This window comes from Octodon degus, unplaced genomic scaffold (assembly GCF_000260255.1).
Source record: "Octodon degus isolate 3935 unplaced genomic scaffold, OctDeg1.0 scaffold00315, whole genome shotgun sequence".
Classification (NCBI taxonomy): domain Eukaryota; kingdom Metazoa; phylum Chordata; class Mammalia; order Rodentia; family Octodontidae; genus Octodon; species Octodon degus.
This window is the reverse complement of record NW_004524891.1, coordinates 380838-395522: the sequence shown is the minus strand read 5'-3', so window position 1 is coordinate 395522 and position 14685 is coordinate 380838. Positions and strand designations below refer to the sequence as shown.

The 14685-nt window shown below is 51.1% G+C and overlaps 2 protein-coding genes across 6 annotated transcripts in view; one reads left to right on the top strand and one right to left on the bottom strand.

The window, feature by feature from the left end:
- Positions 1–782, bottom strand: part of Tie1 (tyrosine kinase with immunoglobulin like and EGF like domains 1) — a 29581-nt gene extending 28799 nt beyond the window's left edge. Inside the window, exon 1 of one of the 2 annotated variants that reach the window (XM_023707848.1) lies at positions 679–782. The gene's annotated coding sequence lies outside the window, so the exon portion shown is untranslated. The remainder of the gene's footprint in view (positions 1–678) is intronic. The other variant, XM_023707849.1, reaches the window with a different exon arrangement.
- Positions 783–3146: 2364 nt separating this feature from the next.
- CUNH1orf210 (chromosome unknown C1orf210 homolog) lies at positions 3147–7191 on the top strand. Of its 4 annotated transcripts, none has more exons than XM_023707850.1 (4): positions 3147–3861; positions 4326–4416; positions 6087–6207; positions 6336–7191. In XM_023707850.1, the coding sequence occupies exons 3-4, from the start codon at positions 6174–6176 to the stop codon at positions 6653–6655; spliced, it is 354 nt and encodes a 117-aa protein (XP_023563618.1). In that variant the 5' UTR covers positions 3147–3861; positions 4326–4416; positions 6087–6173; the 3' UTR covers positions 6656–7191. The 4 variants fall into 4 exon arrangements, with proteins under 4 accessions (XP_023563618.1, XP_023563620.1, XP_023563621.1 ...); XM_023707852.1 differs by having other exon boundaries at positions 3147–3875; XM_023707853.1 differs by lacking the exon at positions 3147–3861 and adding an exon at positions 3862–3954.
- The last annotated feature ends 7494 nt before the right edge of the window (positions 7192–14685 follow it).

The following is a 14685-nucleotide window of genomic DNA, read 5'->3' as shown; positions in this document are numbered from 1 at the left end:
TCAGTGAAACTGCTCTCATCAAGGTTACACTGACTTCCGTTCTGGCAGTTTCCATGGCCAACTGTTAGTCTCTATCTTATTTGACCTGCCTACAGCACTCCTGGAGTCATTGCCCTTGAAATGCTTTCTTCTCTGTCAAGGCATGGCCCCATATTGTTGCCTCTGACCACACTGGTCACACCCCTTCCTCCTTTCCTGCTTCTCCTCCTCACCCTGACCTCTACTCCTGGCATATCCCAGAGCTCCTCTCTCTTTTATCTTCTCCTTTGGGATCTTATCCACATGCCTGACTTTAGACATCATCTACACGTTGTTCAGCCTCAAATGTGTGTCTGAGAACCTGCAGCATCCAGGTATCACGTTTGTCTGCTTAGTGTGCTACTCACGTGTCTCACATGCATCCAATGTGTCCAAAACTGAGGTCCTTATTTCCCTTCCTATCCTGTGTCTCTACAGTCTTCTCACTTTAATAAATGACAGATCCAATCACCCTGTTGCTCAGGCCAAATTTTTTTCTTTCTTTTCCTGGAAACCTACAACCAACTGGCACATCTTGTTGCTTCACTTTCAACATGTATTTGTAATCTGAGCATTTTTCTCCACCTTTACTTGACTTCCCTGTGGAAGTTAACTCCTCTTCCCCAGATTTTGCAACAGTCTCCTAACTGGCTTACCTACCTCTTCTTGTCAAACCAGCAATGGATGATGACGTCTCACAGGAGCAAGGAACTGACACATTCCTGATTGTCTTGGTTTCTCATTGTTGACAACTGTAATAAGAAAAGGCTTATAGGTTCAGTTTCAGTGCATAGTCAGCTGGCTCTAGGGCAGGGTGGCATGGCAGAGGGGCACGGCAGAGGAGAAACAGCTCATGATGTGGCAGGAGGAAGCAGAGAGAGAGATTGGGGGTAGAGGGAGACAGACCCTTCTGAGCCACACCTCCAGTGGCCTACCTCCTACCAGGCTTTACCTCCCAGCATTGCATTTAGCTATAAACCCTTCAGTGCACTAATCCTTGGATGGGCATCACGCCCCCGTGACCCAGTCACCTCCAACTGTGCACAGCCCATTGCAGGGCTGCTGGAGCTGCAAGGAAGACTGCAAAGGTCATTCACTGCATCAGAGTTTCTGACTGCACAGCCAGAGGGTGTTGCTATCCAGCCTATTCTCCGCTCTCCATTCCATGAAGGGTCCAGCAGGATGATTTATGCAGTATGGGCTGGCTATGATTCTGTTGTGGGCATTCAGTAAACAGTCCTCAAATAAAGGACCGAGTGATGGACATGCGGACCCTTGTTTATTTTCTTCTCTGGGACTTCATGCCAAATGCCTTCTCACAGTCTTGTTTTCTTCATCTGTTAAGGACAAAATTAACATCTATTTCATAGTGTGGTTATGAGGCTCAAATGAAATAGTTCATTAAAAAGTTGGCACAGATATGATTACATTTATATAAAATATCCAGGCCAGCCAAATCCATGGAGACTGAAAGCTGATAAGCGTTGCTGGAGGCTGGAGGGGTAAGGGCTCTCTTTAAGAGTGAGGAAAGTGATTCAGAGCTAGAGTGATGCTCACACACTGTTACAACTATTTAGTGATATGCTAAATGCAACCATTTAGTGATATGCTAAATGCTTCTAAATTACATGCTTGAACATGGCTAAGAGGGTGAATTTTATGTCAGGTGAACTAGATCATGCTACATGAATACCTCCAAAATAAAATTCAGTGTTCAACGTTTCAAGTTGAATCTTATGATTTCCTTGTTTATGAAGTCCACTGAAGGCTTCCTAGGAGCCTTCTTGCCCTACAGAGAATGGTTTCACTTTCTTCACATTCATTATTTAGAAGTAGTATATATTGTCACCGTTTATAATAGTGAGGATATGAAAAGACAGATGAAGAGCCTCTGTTCAGGGTTCCAGACTTGTGACAGACACAAAGAGTAAATAAATAAATAAATAAATACACATAGTACTATGTGGGCGGGGCGGTGAGGGGGAGTTCAGTCCACAAGGGCAGACAGGAGGGCTCATCATCCACACTAGGGACGAAGGGGCCTGGCAATGGGTTGGAAGGCACAGGAGGTGCAGGTTGGAGGAAGTAGGGACCCTAGGAGAAGGGGAACAGAGCAAGCAAAGCCTGGGAACACCACACATTCTAGGAATAGGAAATAGCTGGAGTTTTTGTGAGGCTGGAGCCTAGTGCAAAAGTGTGGCAGGCAAGACACGGATAAGGAGAGAGGGAGGAAGGGGCTGTTGTTGGGGAGTTAGGGCTCCACCCTAGGACATTCCAGGCCCTGCAGGAATTGGCCCTCACTGTCCAGCACTTAGCCCTGTTAAACAAGGCTCATAGGATTGAGAGATCTTCGGAGGAGAAGGGTTAATGGGACCATTATAGATAGAGTTCTATCTAAAAAGGATTTGTCTTGGGACAAGGTGCTGTACCAACACCCCACCTCCAACCCAAAACCCCAGCCCATGGGTCCCAGGAAGGGCAGGTAGCTGCTAGAAAAATGTAAAACACCATAGTGGCCCACAGCTGTCACCCAAGTGCTTGGGAACCTGAGGCAGGAGGATCCCGTGAGTTGGAGGCCAGCTTGCTCTACATAGTGAGAAATAAAACCCCAGAGTACTTATTTTTATAAGGCCAGTTTAGGCGCAGATGATGTACATTACACCCACACAGAGAAGCAGGCACTGCCTCTGGATTACTTGAGGCTATGAGAGGGTGCTCTGGGGCCTACGGTTTTAACAACACATTCCAGAAGGTTAAAAAAAAAAAAAAAAAAAAAGACTTCTGTTCTGGGGGACCTGTAGCTTGTTACTGATAAATTTCCATCTCTCTTCCCTTCCACCTGCCTCTGTAATTAATCGAGGATATCTCTGAGATTTTTCCCTTATCATTTTACCCCTTTTGCAACTCACCCCTTTGTAGCCCTCGATCCAGCAGTGCCCTGTGGCGCCCTGCGGGCCCTGACAGTCCTTCATCCTTCCTGCTGGAGATTAAGTTTACTAAGAGGCTGCTCCGCGTCAGGAATGGTGCTGGTTCCCGGAAACCAGAGGCTCCTGGAAGACTTCCAGGTAAATGGGGAAGACAACCTAGAGAGAAATCAGTATGAGAAAGGGACAGAAACGCTGCCTTACAAAAGGTGCTGCAGGAGGCCCGGGATGTAGCTCAGTGGCTCAGCGCCAGCCTGGAAAAATCTCAGGATCCTGGGAGGCCCTGAGTTTGATTCCAGGTATAGGGGAGGGAGTAGGGGGAGGCAACATGCTTTCTAAACTGGTTCCTGAAGGACATAGAGGCAGCAGGCCAAGGAAGAGGAGCAAAGCCCAAGGGAACCAGAGAGCACCTGGGGTCCGCAGTCTGCTGGTCGGGCCCTGGGGGCATTGAGATCCAGATGAAGGTTTGACCCTCTGTCTGGACAATTATGCATAAGCACGTGTTTACAGGGAATTTTGGCGTGTCCCTCGTCCCTCTGGCTTTGGGAAGCAGGCTCCTCCCTCCTCTCCCGGGGCGCCGGTCTGCGCCTGTTTCACTGCCTCCCGGGCACGCAGGTCTCCAAGCTTTAACTCTGGACTTTGCACCGTCACCGGAAATCTATTTGTTTATCAGGGCCTCCAGCCGGACCAGCTGCCCGCTGAGGTCTGCCCTTTCTAGGGCCCTCTGAACCCCCTGCTGGGTCCCAGCTGGGCCGGCCCCCCTTTGGGTTGCTGTGGCGGGGGGCGCAGAAGCCGCTTTCGCTAGACAGCCTGCCCCGCCCGCCCCACGGCTTCCGCCCCGCCCTCGGCCTTCCCACCTGTTCAGGTGTTGCAGACCCAGCCGGAAGCCACCTCCGCACGCTGTGCACAGTTCCTGAAGGTGGGAGCAGAGGGGTAAGACACTAGGGGTGTGATAGAGGGCGCGCAGGCTCTCCTCGGATTCTCAGGAGCCCCACGGAAACTCCAGATCTGGGTGGGGCTGTGCTTGTGTGACCTGAAGCTTGGTGGGGGTGGGAGGGTGGGACAGTGTGGGCTGTGAGTTCAGAGGCTTTTCTGAGAAGTGTGTCTGTGCCCTTGGAAGACCAAGCGTGTGTGTGTGTGTGTGTGTGTGTGTGTGTGTGTGTGTGTTTGTCTTGGGGAAGATTCTGAGACTGGGTGGGGAGGAAAGGAACAGGAGTAGAAGCTTAGCAAAGTCAAATTGAATTCAGTTCATTTCGGTGTGACAGTCTCATGTTTAAAGGACTTGGTGCCCAGGGAGAAGTCCACCGTGGCAATACAGGAATGCCTGAGAATGAAAGAGCCCTTCCCCCGCAGGTCCGCGCTCACTTTCCCTCTCTCCTTCAGCTCCTAACCTGTGCTGAGCACCTGAGGTCACCGCCCACCCCAGGACACCGCCAGTGAGCCCAGCCCTCGTCCTCAGGGAGCTGCCTTTCTGGTAATGGCTTGTTCTGCCCCGGGCTGTGCCAGACAGAGCAGGGGTCAGCCAAAGAGGTCCTAGGGCAACCCAAGGGTATGTGTGTGTCTGATTTGGTGCTGAGGGATGGAGCCAGAGGGCAGGTGAGTTGGGGGGAGGGGGAACTTTAGAAAAGGAAGAAGAGTTGGGTCTGAGGGATTTCCAGGCGTGGAAGGAGGAGCTACGAATTCATAGACACCCAAGGGTGGCTTGGGAAGCTTTCTTTTCTTTTTTGAGTGCTGTACTGGGGACTGAACACGGGCCCTTCCTACTGAGCTGTATCCCAGCCCTTTTTATTTTGAGACAAGGTCTCTTGAAGTCGCTAAATTGCAGGCTTCCTGTCTCAGCCTCCTGGAGTGTTGGGATTATAGGTACGTACCACCACGCAGGACTTCTGGAAGGATTTTAAAATAGGTGCTAGGGTCCCTGTTGGCTCTGGTAGCGGACTAAGGTCAGTGTGCTAGGATCCCTGTTGGCTCTGGTAGCGGACTAAGGTCAGTGTCAGATGGAGGTGATAGGCAGAGCAGGCACAGTGCTTGCAGCAGAGGGGAGCATCATTTGAGATGATTAGAGAAAGGAATGAAGACATCATTCAGGAATCTGTAATAAATGACAGCACTTCCTGTACTGGGCGCTTCTCTAGGCACCTCCTAGCCTGGCCATGGTGCCCTGGCACTCTGGCTCAGCAGCTTCACCTCTGGACAGTGCCCAGCCCTAGCTGTCCCTCCTCCAGGTACTCAGACTTTTTTGGTGATTCATGCCTTGGTTAGGATGTGCGTTCCCAGGTGTCCAGTCCCAGGTGATTGTCAGTGGGCCATTGCCTGATTCAGGTGGACCTGGTCAGAGTAGTCCCAGGTGTCTGCTTCTCCAGGGGAAGATTTGAACCCCAGATTCTGACACTAGAATCCAGTGCTACATTGCTGGGGAGGAGGTATGAGTTGACAGGCAGTAAGGCCAGAGGCAGATCCTAGTTCCTCGCAGCAGTTAATTCATGGGAGGAGGTGCAAATTTCCCTCATCTCCCACTCCTAGGAGTGGGCCCCAAACAACTAAGGCAACTCTGCCCCTCTGCTCAGGAGTTGGGATCCATAGCCACCACTCTCAAACACCAGCCCTGACACTGGGCATGGTGGCACACCCCTGTGATTGGGAAGCTAAGGCAGGAGGATCATTGTGAGTTCGAGACTAGCCTGAACTACAAAGTGAACACAAGGCCATCCAGCACTGCATAAGGAGACTCTCCAGAAAAACAAAACCAAAACCAAAAAATCCACAAGCCCTTGGAGCAAACCCCTCGCCACTCACCTCCCCACAGGGGGGCCACACTTCAGCATTTGCTGGAGTCAGTTCACCTTTCTGAACCTTAGCACCCTCATCTATGAGGAAGTGTTTCTGCCTACACGGTGTTGTTTTCTGAGCCTGTTTGACTAAGTTGTGAGGAGTACTGATCAAGTCCTAAAATTAATTTATGTTTTAGCAGCTTCTAGAGTAGACTCCTCAACTGCCCCTTATAAATAAATGCATACCTCAACATGTTTGCCATCTGTGGTCAAGTGCCCCCGCCTTGGTGCTGGACCCTGACATGGCTGTGTGTGTGTGCTCTGGAATGTTTACCCTCTTCCTGTCCCTGACACCCATGCTTCTATTTTCCAGGACGCATTCTTTGGGTCTGCCTAGCCTCTGGGGGTCTTCCTGGAGCCAGGACTCCTTTCTGGCAGACACTGAGGCCAAGGCTCACTGATGTCAGGCTCCCTTCTGAGTGAGGCAAACCAGAGTGAGTGAAGGGGAATGGGTGGCTGAGGAGGGGATGGAGGGGATGGACTCCCCTAGCTGCTAGGATTGGGGGAAGTACCATGCCCACAGTCTCTGGGGCCAAGTGTGATGTTGTCCCTTTCTCTGCAGCCCGTGTAGGGCCCTCAGAGCTCCCCACAGCCTCAGCCATGGCCCCTACACCAGGCACTGCGGGCCGGGCGTGGCCTGTGCTGGTCGGGGTTGTGCTGGGGGCTGTGGTCCTCTCTGTCATCATTGCACTTGCTGCCAAATGTCACCTCTGCCGCCAGTACCGCGCCAGCTTCCAGCACCGCCAACTGTCTAGGACTGGGAGTGTGAGCCACCCCGAGATGGGTGAAGAGGATGATGATGGCTTCATCGAGGATAACTACATTCAGCCTGGGGCCGGGGAGCTGGAGACAGAGCGCAGCGGGGATCACTTCCCACTCTGAGGCCTAATCGTCGGACACTTGCCTTTCCCTCCATGCCTAACAGTATAAGGACAGAGGATGCCATGCTTGAACCTCAAACCTCAGGGACAAAGGTGGCTGGGGCTTAAAGGCAGACCAGGGCAGAGCCATCCCCCATTCCTGACGCTAGCGACCAAAGAGAGCATGACTTGCTGATTCCTGATGCTCAGTGGCTCCCTCCTGTTCCCAGGAAAACCTAACAATGATATGAATATGAGAAGAAAAGCCACCTGTGATCACGTCTTTGTTGGCCTTCTAAGTTTCCTTCCTTTTTGCCTTTTTGTTGTTGTTTTTGGCCTTGACTTGCTGTTGTTTTCCCTCCCTCACCATGCATCACCTTGTTCTCCTTTCTTAGGCTGCCTTGTCCTTCACTCAACTCCCCTCTGCCAGTGATGAAAACTGTCCATGGTCCCCATGGCCTGCTTACCTGCAGGTCTTTATATGTGCCTGGGTGACAGGAAGAAATCGGTGCCAAGTTTCTTGAAATTACTTCTTATGAATAAAGTCTGTGATCTAGTTATGTTTTTCATATAGGAATTAATAAATCTATTTTCATTTTGAATGAAAATTCATCATTCATTTGTATTTTTCTAAACTGGAATGCATCGTTCATAGTGAAACACACTGCCCAGACTTCCCTCCCCCAGGGAACCCCTGAGCTTCTCCCTTAGCCTCACCCTGAACTTCTCTAGGTTGTCCAGGTCTATTTTATTTGAATCAGGACAAGTGGCCCCTGCCACCCCGTGCCAGTGCCTGCAGCTAGACTGAGATCTCTGAGATGGCAGGCTGAGTCCTACTCTGTGTTCCCAGATCCTTGCACAAGGAGGATGTAAGACTCATATATTCAGTTAGCCCTGCATATCCATGGGCTCTTCATTCTTGAGTTTGGGCTGACCATAGGTCAAAAACAGCTTAGAAAATAAAATTCCCAAAAAGCAAAACTTGAATCTGCTATATACCAAGTACTATGCTGAATCCACATGAAGGAAAGGACATGTAGGCATGCATTAGGCACCGTAAGGAATGTAGAGTTGGTTTACAGTATACAGGAGAACGTGAATAGTTTATATGCAAATACTACACTTTTATATAAGGAACTTGGGTACCTGTGAAAGGAACTTGGGTTCATTTTATATAAGGAAGTTGGGTATCTGAAGGGTCCTGTAACCAATCCCTTGCCATACAGACTCCTGAAGGGTAGTTGTGTTTGTTGAATGACTGGACTCAGAGGAATAGGTAGGGGGCAAGGAAGTAGAGACACATGTGGAAGGTATTACCAAGGGAGGAGGAGAATGGGGTTATGATTGAGCAAGGGGCAGGAGGTTTGTGTTTTTTCCTTTTTTTTTTTTTTTTTGGTACCAGAGTTCAAACTCAGGACCTTGCATTTGCCAGGCAAGCACTTACTCAACTGAGCTATCTCCCTGGCCCTGGGTTTGTGTTTTTGAGACAGTGTCTTGCTGTGCAGTTCGGGCTGGCCTTGAGCTCACTTTTGGGAGATACAAAGCAAGTGGTTCCATGGGCTAGAGGTCAGGATTGTACCTCAAGCTCTGTCACTTAGGGGCATTGGTGAGACTCTCTCAAAACCCTGGGTTCCAATGTCAAGTACTCAGGGAAGGGGATCTGCTTTGTCCAATTTGAGTCAAGCACCCACCAGTGGCCCAATCAGCTGGGATGGTCATGGTCCTGCGTCACATAGGTGGTTCGGGGAAGCCACTGTGTGCTCCGGCTCACTCCCAAAGAAGGGCAGTTCTCACGAGCCAGGTAGTGACCCATCTGTGAGTCCATGGGATGCAGGGTTGAGGAAGAGCCAGTGAGAAGGAAAGTGAGGGGCGGTTGACCCAAGGAGGGGCACGAGAAAGAGGCAGGAGGCTCCGGAGGACTGGAGCATAGTATCTGGAAGGTGCCCACAGCAGTGATGAAGCTGAGGGAACCAGATTGGTTTAGGGCCGCAGAAGCCCAGACGCAGAGCTCACACTGCAGCCTGAGAGCAACTGAGGCTTGTCTGTGGAACTGTTTTTGCAAGGAAGTGATGTACCTATGCTAGAAAATTCATTCCGGCTGCTGTGCAGAGATGGCCTGGAGAGTGAGCTGGAGAGATAGGTGGAAAGATGTGACTGAGTGTAGCACAAGGACAGACTGGGGATGGCAGGAAGCAGACGTTAACAGAACTTGTTGACTTTGGATGTGGGGACACTGCCTCAGCTTCTGGCTCAGCAGCTCGATACAGCAAAGAAGAGCAGGCTGGGCGAATGGAGATACAGTGTTGGTTGTGGGGTTTCTGGGGAGATCCCAAGGCCTGCTGGTTCTCCGATGCACAGAGAAGCACAGTCTGAGGTCATGGGTTTGGGGATACTCAGTAGTGTGGTCACAGTGAAGAGCAGGAGGGGCAGAGTGAGAGGAGGTGCTGAGGATGGGTAGCGACTGACCTTGGAGAAGGACCTGGCAGGAGAGACCGGGAGGAAGCAGCTGCTCAAGCAGCCCAACTCAGTAACTGTTTCTGAGCCCAGAGATGGCCTGTCTGTGAAGGCCTGGGAAAAGAAGAGGCTGCCCCAGCCTGAGAGCTGGAGGAGAATCCCGGGCAGCAGGCTGTGGGGCTGAAGGCTCGCTCAGGCCTCTGAGGGAGGAGCTGCTGCCTGCTTTATGCCTTCACTCCTGCAGAGCAGCGCTCTGTGCAGTTCCCTGCAGGAGAGAGGCCCAGAATCTCCTGGCTCTATGGAAGGAGGGAGAGTGGCCCTCAAGCTACCCATAGCATTCTCTAACTCTGCCTGTTTTACAGACTCTTCAAGACCTTCAGGTCAGAACTCTTAAGAGGACCAGGACTAGGCAGAAGATTGGTCCCTAAAGAGCAGCTGTTTCTCTTAAACCTGTCCTGGGGCCATACTGGGCTGAACAGAGCCCTGAAGTCACAGACACCTTGGTCCTGTGCTTATCTTCCCTTCCTCAGCAGCTGCCCCTACCCCAGGCCCGACCTGACTGTGGAAGACTGTCCGGGTTCCACCTTTCTCCAAAGGCAAGGCCCTGTTCCTTGTCCTGCATGGAAAACAAAGACAGAAGAGTCACAAAAGCCATGACCCAGAATAAGGAAACTCCAGCAGTGTCACAGTGGAGTAGCAAAGTGGTTTGAGGGCACAAGTTCCCCGGATTTAAATCCTGGCTGTCACTTATGTACTGTATGACCGAGGGCAAACTATTCAGCCCCTGCATACTCATCTTCTTTTTAGTAAGATAGGGATTATTACAAAACTTAGTTCACATGGCTGATAGTAGGACTGAGCGCTACATATAATCAGAACCAAGCAAGTACTCTGTAAGTGTCAGCTGTGTTCTGACCAGGTGTCCTGGGTAAGCCCTCTCCATAACAGGTAGTGAGCATTAATCCTGAGGGGGCATCTTGCCAACCTCTTCCCTCCTCGTTCACTTCTAGCTCTTTCTCATGACTCAGGTAGGAAGATCCGGTCAGGACAGCAGAGGATTTGGATGAAAGCTTCTGGAGCTATAGAGTAACACGAGAAGCAATGAGAGGATGGATATGGTTCCAGTATTTTCTTACCACATCTCTGCTGGCTGGGTGATTGTTTCGTAAATTTGGATGCTGAGAATCCAGTAAGTTAACTAAGGGCTTGCCTCCCTCTCCTAGGAACAAGGCCAACGTCTCACCTGGAAGTAAGGATGAAGTAGATTCAGAGAAGCAAACTTCTGGGTGTTGGACTCATCTCCTCCTTGCCTCGGCTGCTTTCCTCTGACTGACTCGCAGCAAATTTAGAGGTACAAGCTCCTGATTTGGGGGAGCAGGTTGTACAGGGGAAGTGTCATGCCTCATCCCTGCCTGTATGCATCTGGGGTCCTGAACCCTGGCAGTCTCCAAGTCTCTGCCCAGGGGAGCATCCTGGGTCCTGGAGAACCGTCAAGAAGGCATCCTCTCTTGGTACCAGGTGCTGAGCGTGAGGAGGCATATGGAGTCCCATGGGCCTGCAGGATTCTCCTCTAGGGAGACCATGGTGTCTCCACTAGGCCTGAGGTGTCACATGGGCTATAGTGTAAGGACCACTTTGAACTCCGCCTGCCAGTATATCCAGGCAACTCCACTGAGAACCTGAAGTTTGACAGTAAAGCCCAGGAGGGCTAAATGTCAGTTCTCTTTGTCTCTCCTTCACCTGTCACCTGAGTGCCTTTCAGTCCAGGCCATCCTACTCTGCCTCTCCTTAACCCCTTTCTCATCTTTTTTCTTCACTAAGTACCAGTTTAAGGCTGGCCAAATAGCTCAGCAGATTAAAGCGCCTGCAAGCAGGTGCAGGTTCCAGGAATTTGATCCTCAGGCCTGCTGTGCCTCCCCCCCACCCTCCGGCACGCTGAGGTGGCAATTGAGACTGAGTGTGGTGGTACGCGCCTGTAATCCCAGCTCTTGGGAGGCTGTAGACAGACAGAGCACTAGAGTCTGATCTAGTAGCGAGACGCTGAACATCCTGTAGACCCTTCGAAAAAGTAAAAAAAAAAAAAAAAGTACCAGTTTAGATTTTCAGGTCTAAAGGGAGAGACATCGGCCTCTCCCTTGGCGGCATCATCAGCTTACCCACCCCGCCCACTCACCTTTGTGTACCTCTGCTGATGTTCACCGGTGGCCTGTCCTCTGGTGCTGCCTAGTCATCAGCTGCATGTGAGCTTTCAGAATCCTGGCTGTTCCCTCGCTCAGATCCCTGTCCTTTCTCCACAACAGCTCTTTAAAAGCTGCCTCCACTGTGCAGAGAGGATGGCCCTTGTTCAGGGCTCACTCATTTTCCTGCTTCAATGCCACATTCTTGAATCCACATTCTTCCTTCTCTGTTAATACAGAGACACAAGCCCACTCCCTCCATCTCCTGCTCGAGGCCCACCTGCCTCCCTCTGAGACCAATTTGTTCTCTCCCTTGTATCTTCAACCCTTCCTTTCTCTGTGTTTTACCAACCACATCACCTCTATCTTAAAAGGCGCCTTCAGTTAGTCGCAAAGATCTATCGGTCCTACCTTGTGAAGGTCCATCGAATCTGTTCCCCTTGAGCCCCACCCAGCAGCCACCCCATCTCACCTCCATGCCTCCATGTTTTACGGCCCGACTATGCATTAATCTCCCAACTGATTTCCCTGCCTCTATTTTTCCCTTTCCAAGTAATTCTCTATGTTGCTGGCAAAGTGATCACCTGAGTACACAGTTCTGACCACATCATTCCTCGGCTAAGCATTGTCCACTGGCTTCCTTTTGGCTGCAAGAAAGCCTCGGGACTGGCCCAGCACACTCCCAGCCTCACCCTCAGCTCTTCCCAGCCCACAAACCCTCTGGTTCCTCCAGCTACTCCTCTCTGTTCAGGGGCCTGCTGAGGCAGCGCTGCTGGGCCATGCAGCCGTTTCTTCTTCTTTTCCTTCTCAGGCCAATCCCCAGCTCCACGCAGCAGCCAGTGAGCTTGAATTCTCCCTTGGCTTAACATCTCTCTGTGTTTTTCCGTGTCCAGAGGCAAAGTCCAGATTCCTCCTCTGGGTCAGCAAGGCCATTCAAGGACAGGTGTGGCCAAGCAGGGCTCCTCTTCTATGCTCCCACTTTCTCGTGAAGTGGGAGACCGAGTCAGCTGCCAAGACTTGGCATGGGAGGCAAGCCCCATGCAGAGCTCCCTAAGAACATCTCCTTGGGGGGACAGCAAAGTGGAGACAGATGGTGGATTCATGAGGAGGGGCCTTGGTGAGAATGCACACCAAAGGGCAGGGGCGAGGAGTGGAGGGCTGTGTCACGGATGCCTGGAGTGGTGGGCTACGGAGTCTTAATAGGTGGCAAGGGAACTGAAGACAGTAGGGGAGGCATCATCAGCTCTATTTTAGATAGCATCTTGCTATTGTCCAGGCTGGCCTTGAACTCACTGTGTAGCCCAGGCTGGCCTCGAACTTTTAGCAGGCCTCCTGCCTTAGCCTCTTGAGCACTGGGATTACAGATGTGGACACCATGCCCAGCTAAGGAAGACAGAACTTTAGAAGAGAGAGACAGAGAGCAGAGGGGCTAGTGGACCAAGCAGGTCTGCAGATAAATGTTTTGAGCAGGCTAGAAAAAGGTAGGACACACTGGCAGGTCTGCTTTAGAGATGAAGGAGGAAGCTGCATTTCTAGATTCGTTTTTTTTTTTTTTTTTTTTTCAGAACTGGGGTTTGAACTCAGACCCTTGTGCTTGCCAAGGAAGCACTTATTCTACTGAGCCATCTCCCCGGCCCTGGAAGCTGCATTTCTGCTTGCCTGTGTCTCAGTACAGCTCTCACCTGTTGCCTGTCTCATGTTACCCTCTGAAATGGTCCCTCTGGGGGCACAGGCCAAAGCCTTCACTCTGCATCCTTCCCCAGACAGCCTGATGCTGGTGTTGCCTGTGGTACTGCTCTGTTAGACTTTTATATTGCCTAAGCTCCTCGGTGGCTAAGCTTCCTTAGTTTTTCTTTTATTTTCTTAAAAGAAATATTGTTGGTATCTATCCTATTTCAGATAAAGGAAAATAGACTTCTCCCCATAATATAGGGGAGGGCATAGGCCATCCTATGGGAGGGTATTCTATGATTCTAAGAGGCAGTACAGTGCTGGATGTCTCTTGAGAACCCAGGAAGAGTGGAGGTCTCTGGGGCAGAGAGTATAGGGCTTCAGGAGGGACGGATGGGGGCCAAGTGTGCAGGGACCTATCTTTCCTTCCTGCCTTCCCAGATAAAGTTGGGTCTCCTGACCTCACCTCCACCACACTGCTGTCTGCCCAGGTCATGGTTCTCTATCCACCCAGCAGAGCAGCTATGTGTTGGGCCCATGTTAGGAACTAGAGATGCAAAGATGAGCAGATGAGACCAAACCTGGCATAAGCTCAACCCCTGCTGAGGTGGCAGGACACAGAAAGGATCCCTGGCCAGTGTCTGCAACCGAGAGTGCTATGGGCATAGAAAAGGAGCAGCTTGCTAGTCTAAGAAAAGAGGGTCAGGAAAGACGCCCCAGAGAATGTGAGTCCCCAGAGGGCTGGGTCTTGAAAGACAAGAAGGCCAAGTGAACAGAACATATAAAGGTGGGGACAAAGGAGTGAACACGTGAGTTTGTGGAAAGGGTTCGCTGTGGTGGTTCACAGAGTCCTTTGAGGGGAGGGTGAGACCAGATGATGTCAGGAAGCCTGTAAGAGGTGGGGAGCCAGGGAAGGATTTTCATGTGGAATTTCATTTTAGTACTCCGGTGCACGTTCTAACTCAAGCATGTGCTTGTGGTGATGAGGAAGTTGGTTTTTAAGGGAAGAAAAGAGCAAAATTGTGGCTATTAGTAAGTAGGCAGCCAATTCAGGCAGACAAAGAGGTTTCCTTCTAAGTTGTGGAAGATGTGGATTACAGTATTAGACAAAATTTATGTGGGACTCAGGAATTGAACATTTGCTGTTGTACTTGGGGCAGGAGGCAGTGAAGGAGCCAGCACTTCTTGGGGTCACTCCCAGGTCTCTGACCCAGATGCTGGGTGGGTGACTGGTGGCATCTGGAGATGAGGTAGAGGATCTCCTCAAAGGCTGACAGGAGGCCCCTCATCCATCAGCCTGGTGTTTATCAGAACACATGCATGCTCTGGCCTGCTGAGTCCCTGCAGTTCTAGCACGATGTGTCTTAGGGGACAGGTCATTCTCCAGCCTCACTAGTGTCCTCATGTCCTTCAGGTCACCTTCCCCTTACACAGCAGGAAGTGGTGCTGCAGTAACAAATGCTCTTGCACTTGCTTCCAGGGGAGCTTGATCACTGACACTCAGGGAATGTCACTGTCACCACAGAACAGGAGCTCCCTTCCAGGGCTGCCTTCAAGCATGAAGTGCCCTTTACCTCGCCAAAGAGTTGCAAACACACTTCCCATGCCCAGGAGCCCAAAGCAGACTGGCCAGTGCACTGGTCAAACATCAGAAACAGGCCGCCCTTGCTTCCTAGTGGGCAGGGAGCTGCAGTCTCTGGCTGCTGCCGGGGAGGCAGTGAAGGGAGACCATGAAAGGATGCGCAGTCTC

Excerpts from the sequence above, each read along its gene's own strand:
- CUNH1orf210 (XM_023707850.1), top strand. The coding sequence starts at position 6,174 with ATGTCAGGCTCCCTTCTGAGTGAGGCAAACCAGA. Across the intron at positions 6,208-6,335 it reads TCTGAGTGAGGCAAACCAGA|CCCGTGTAGGGCCCTCAGAG; the intron begins GTGAGTGAAGGG and ends CTTTCTCTGCAG.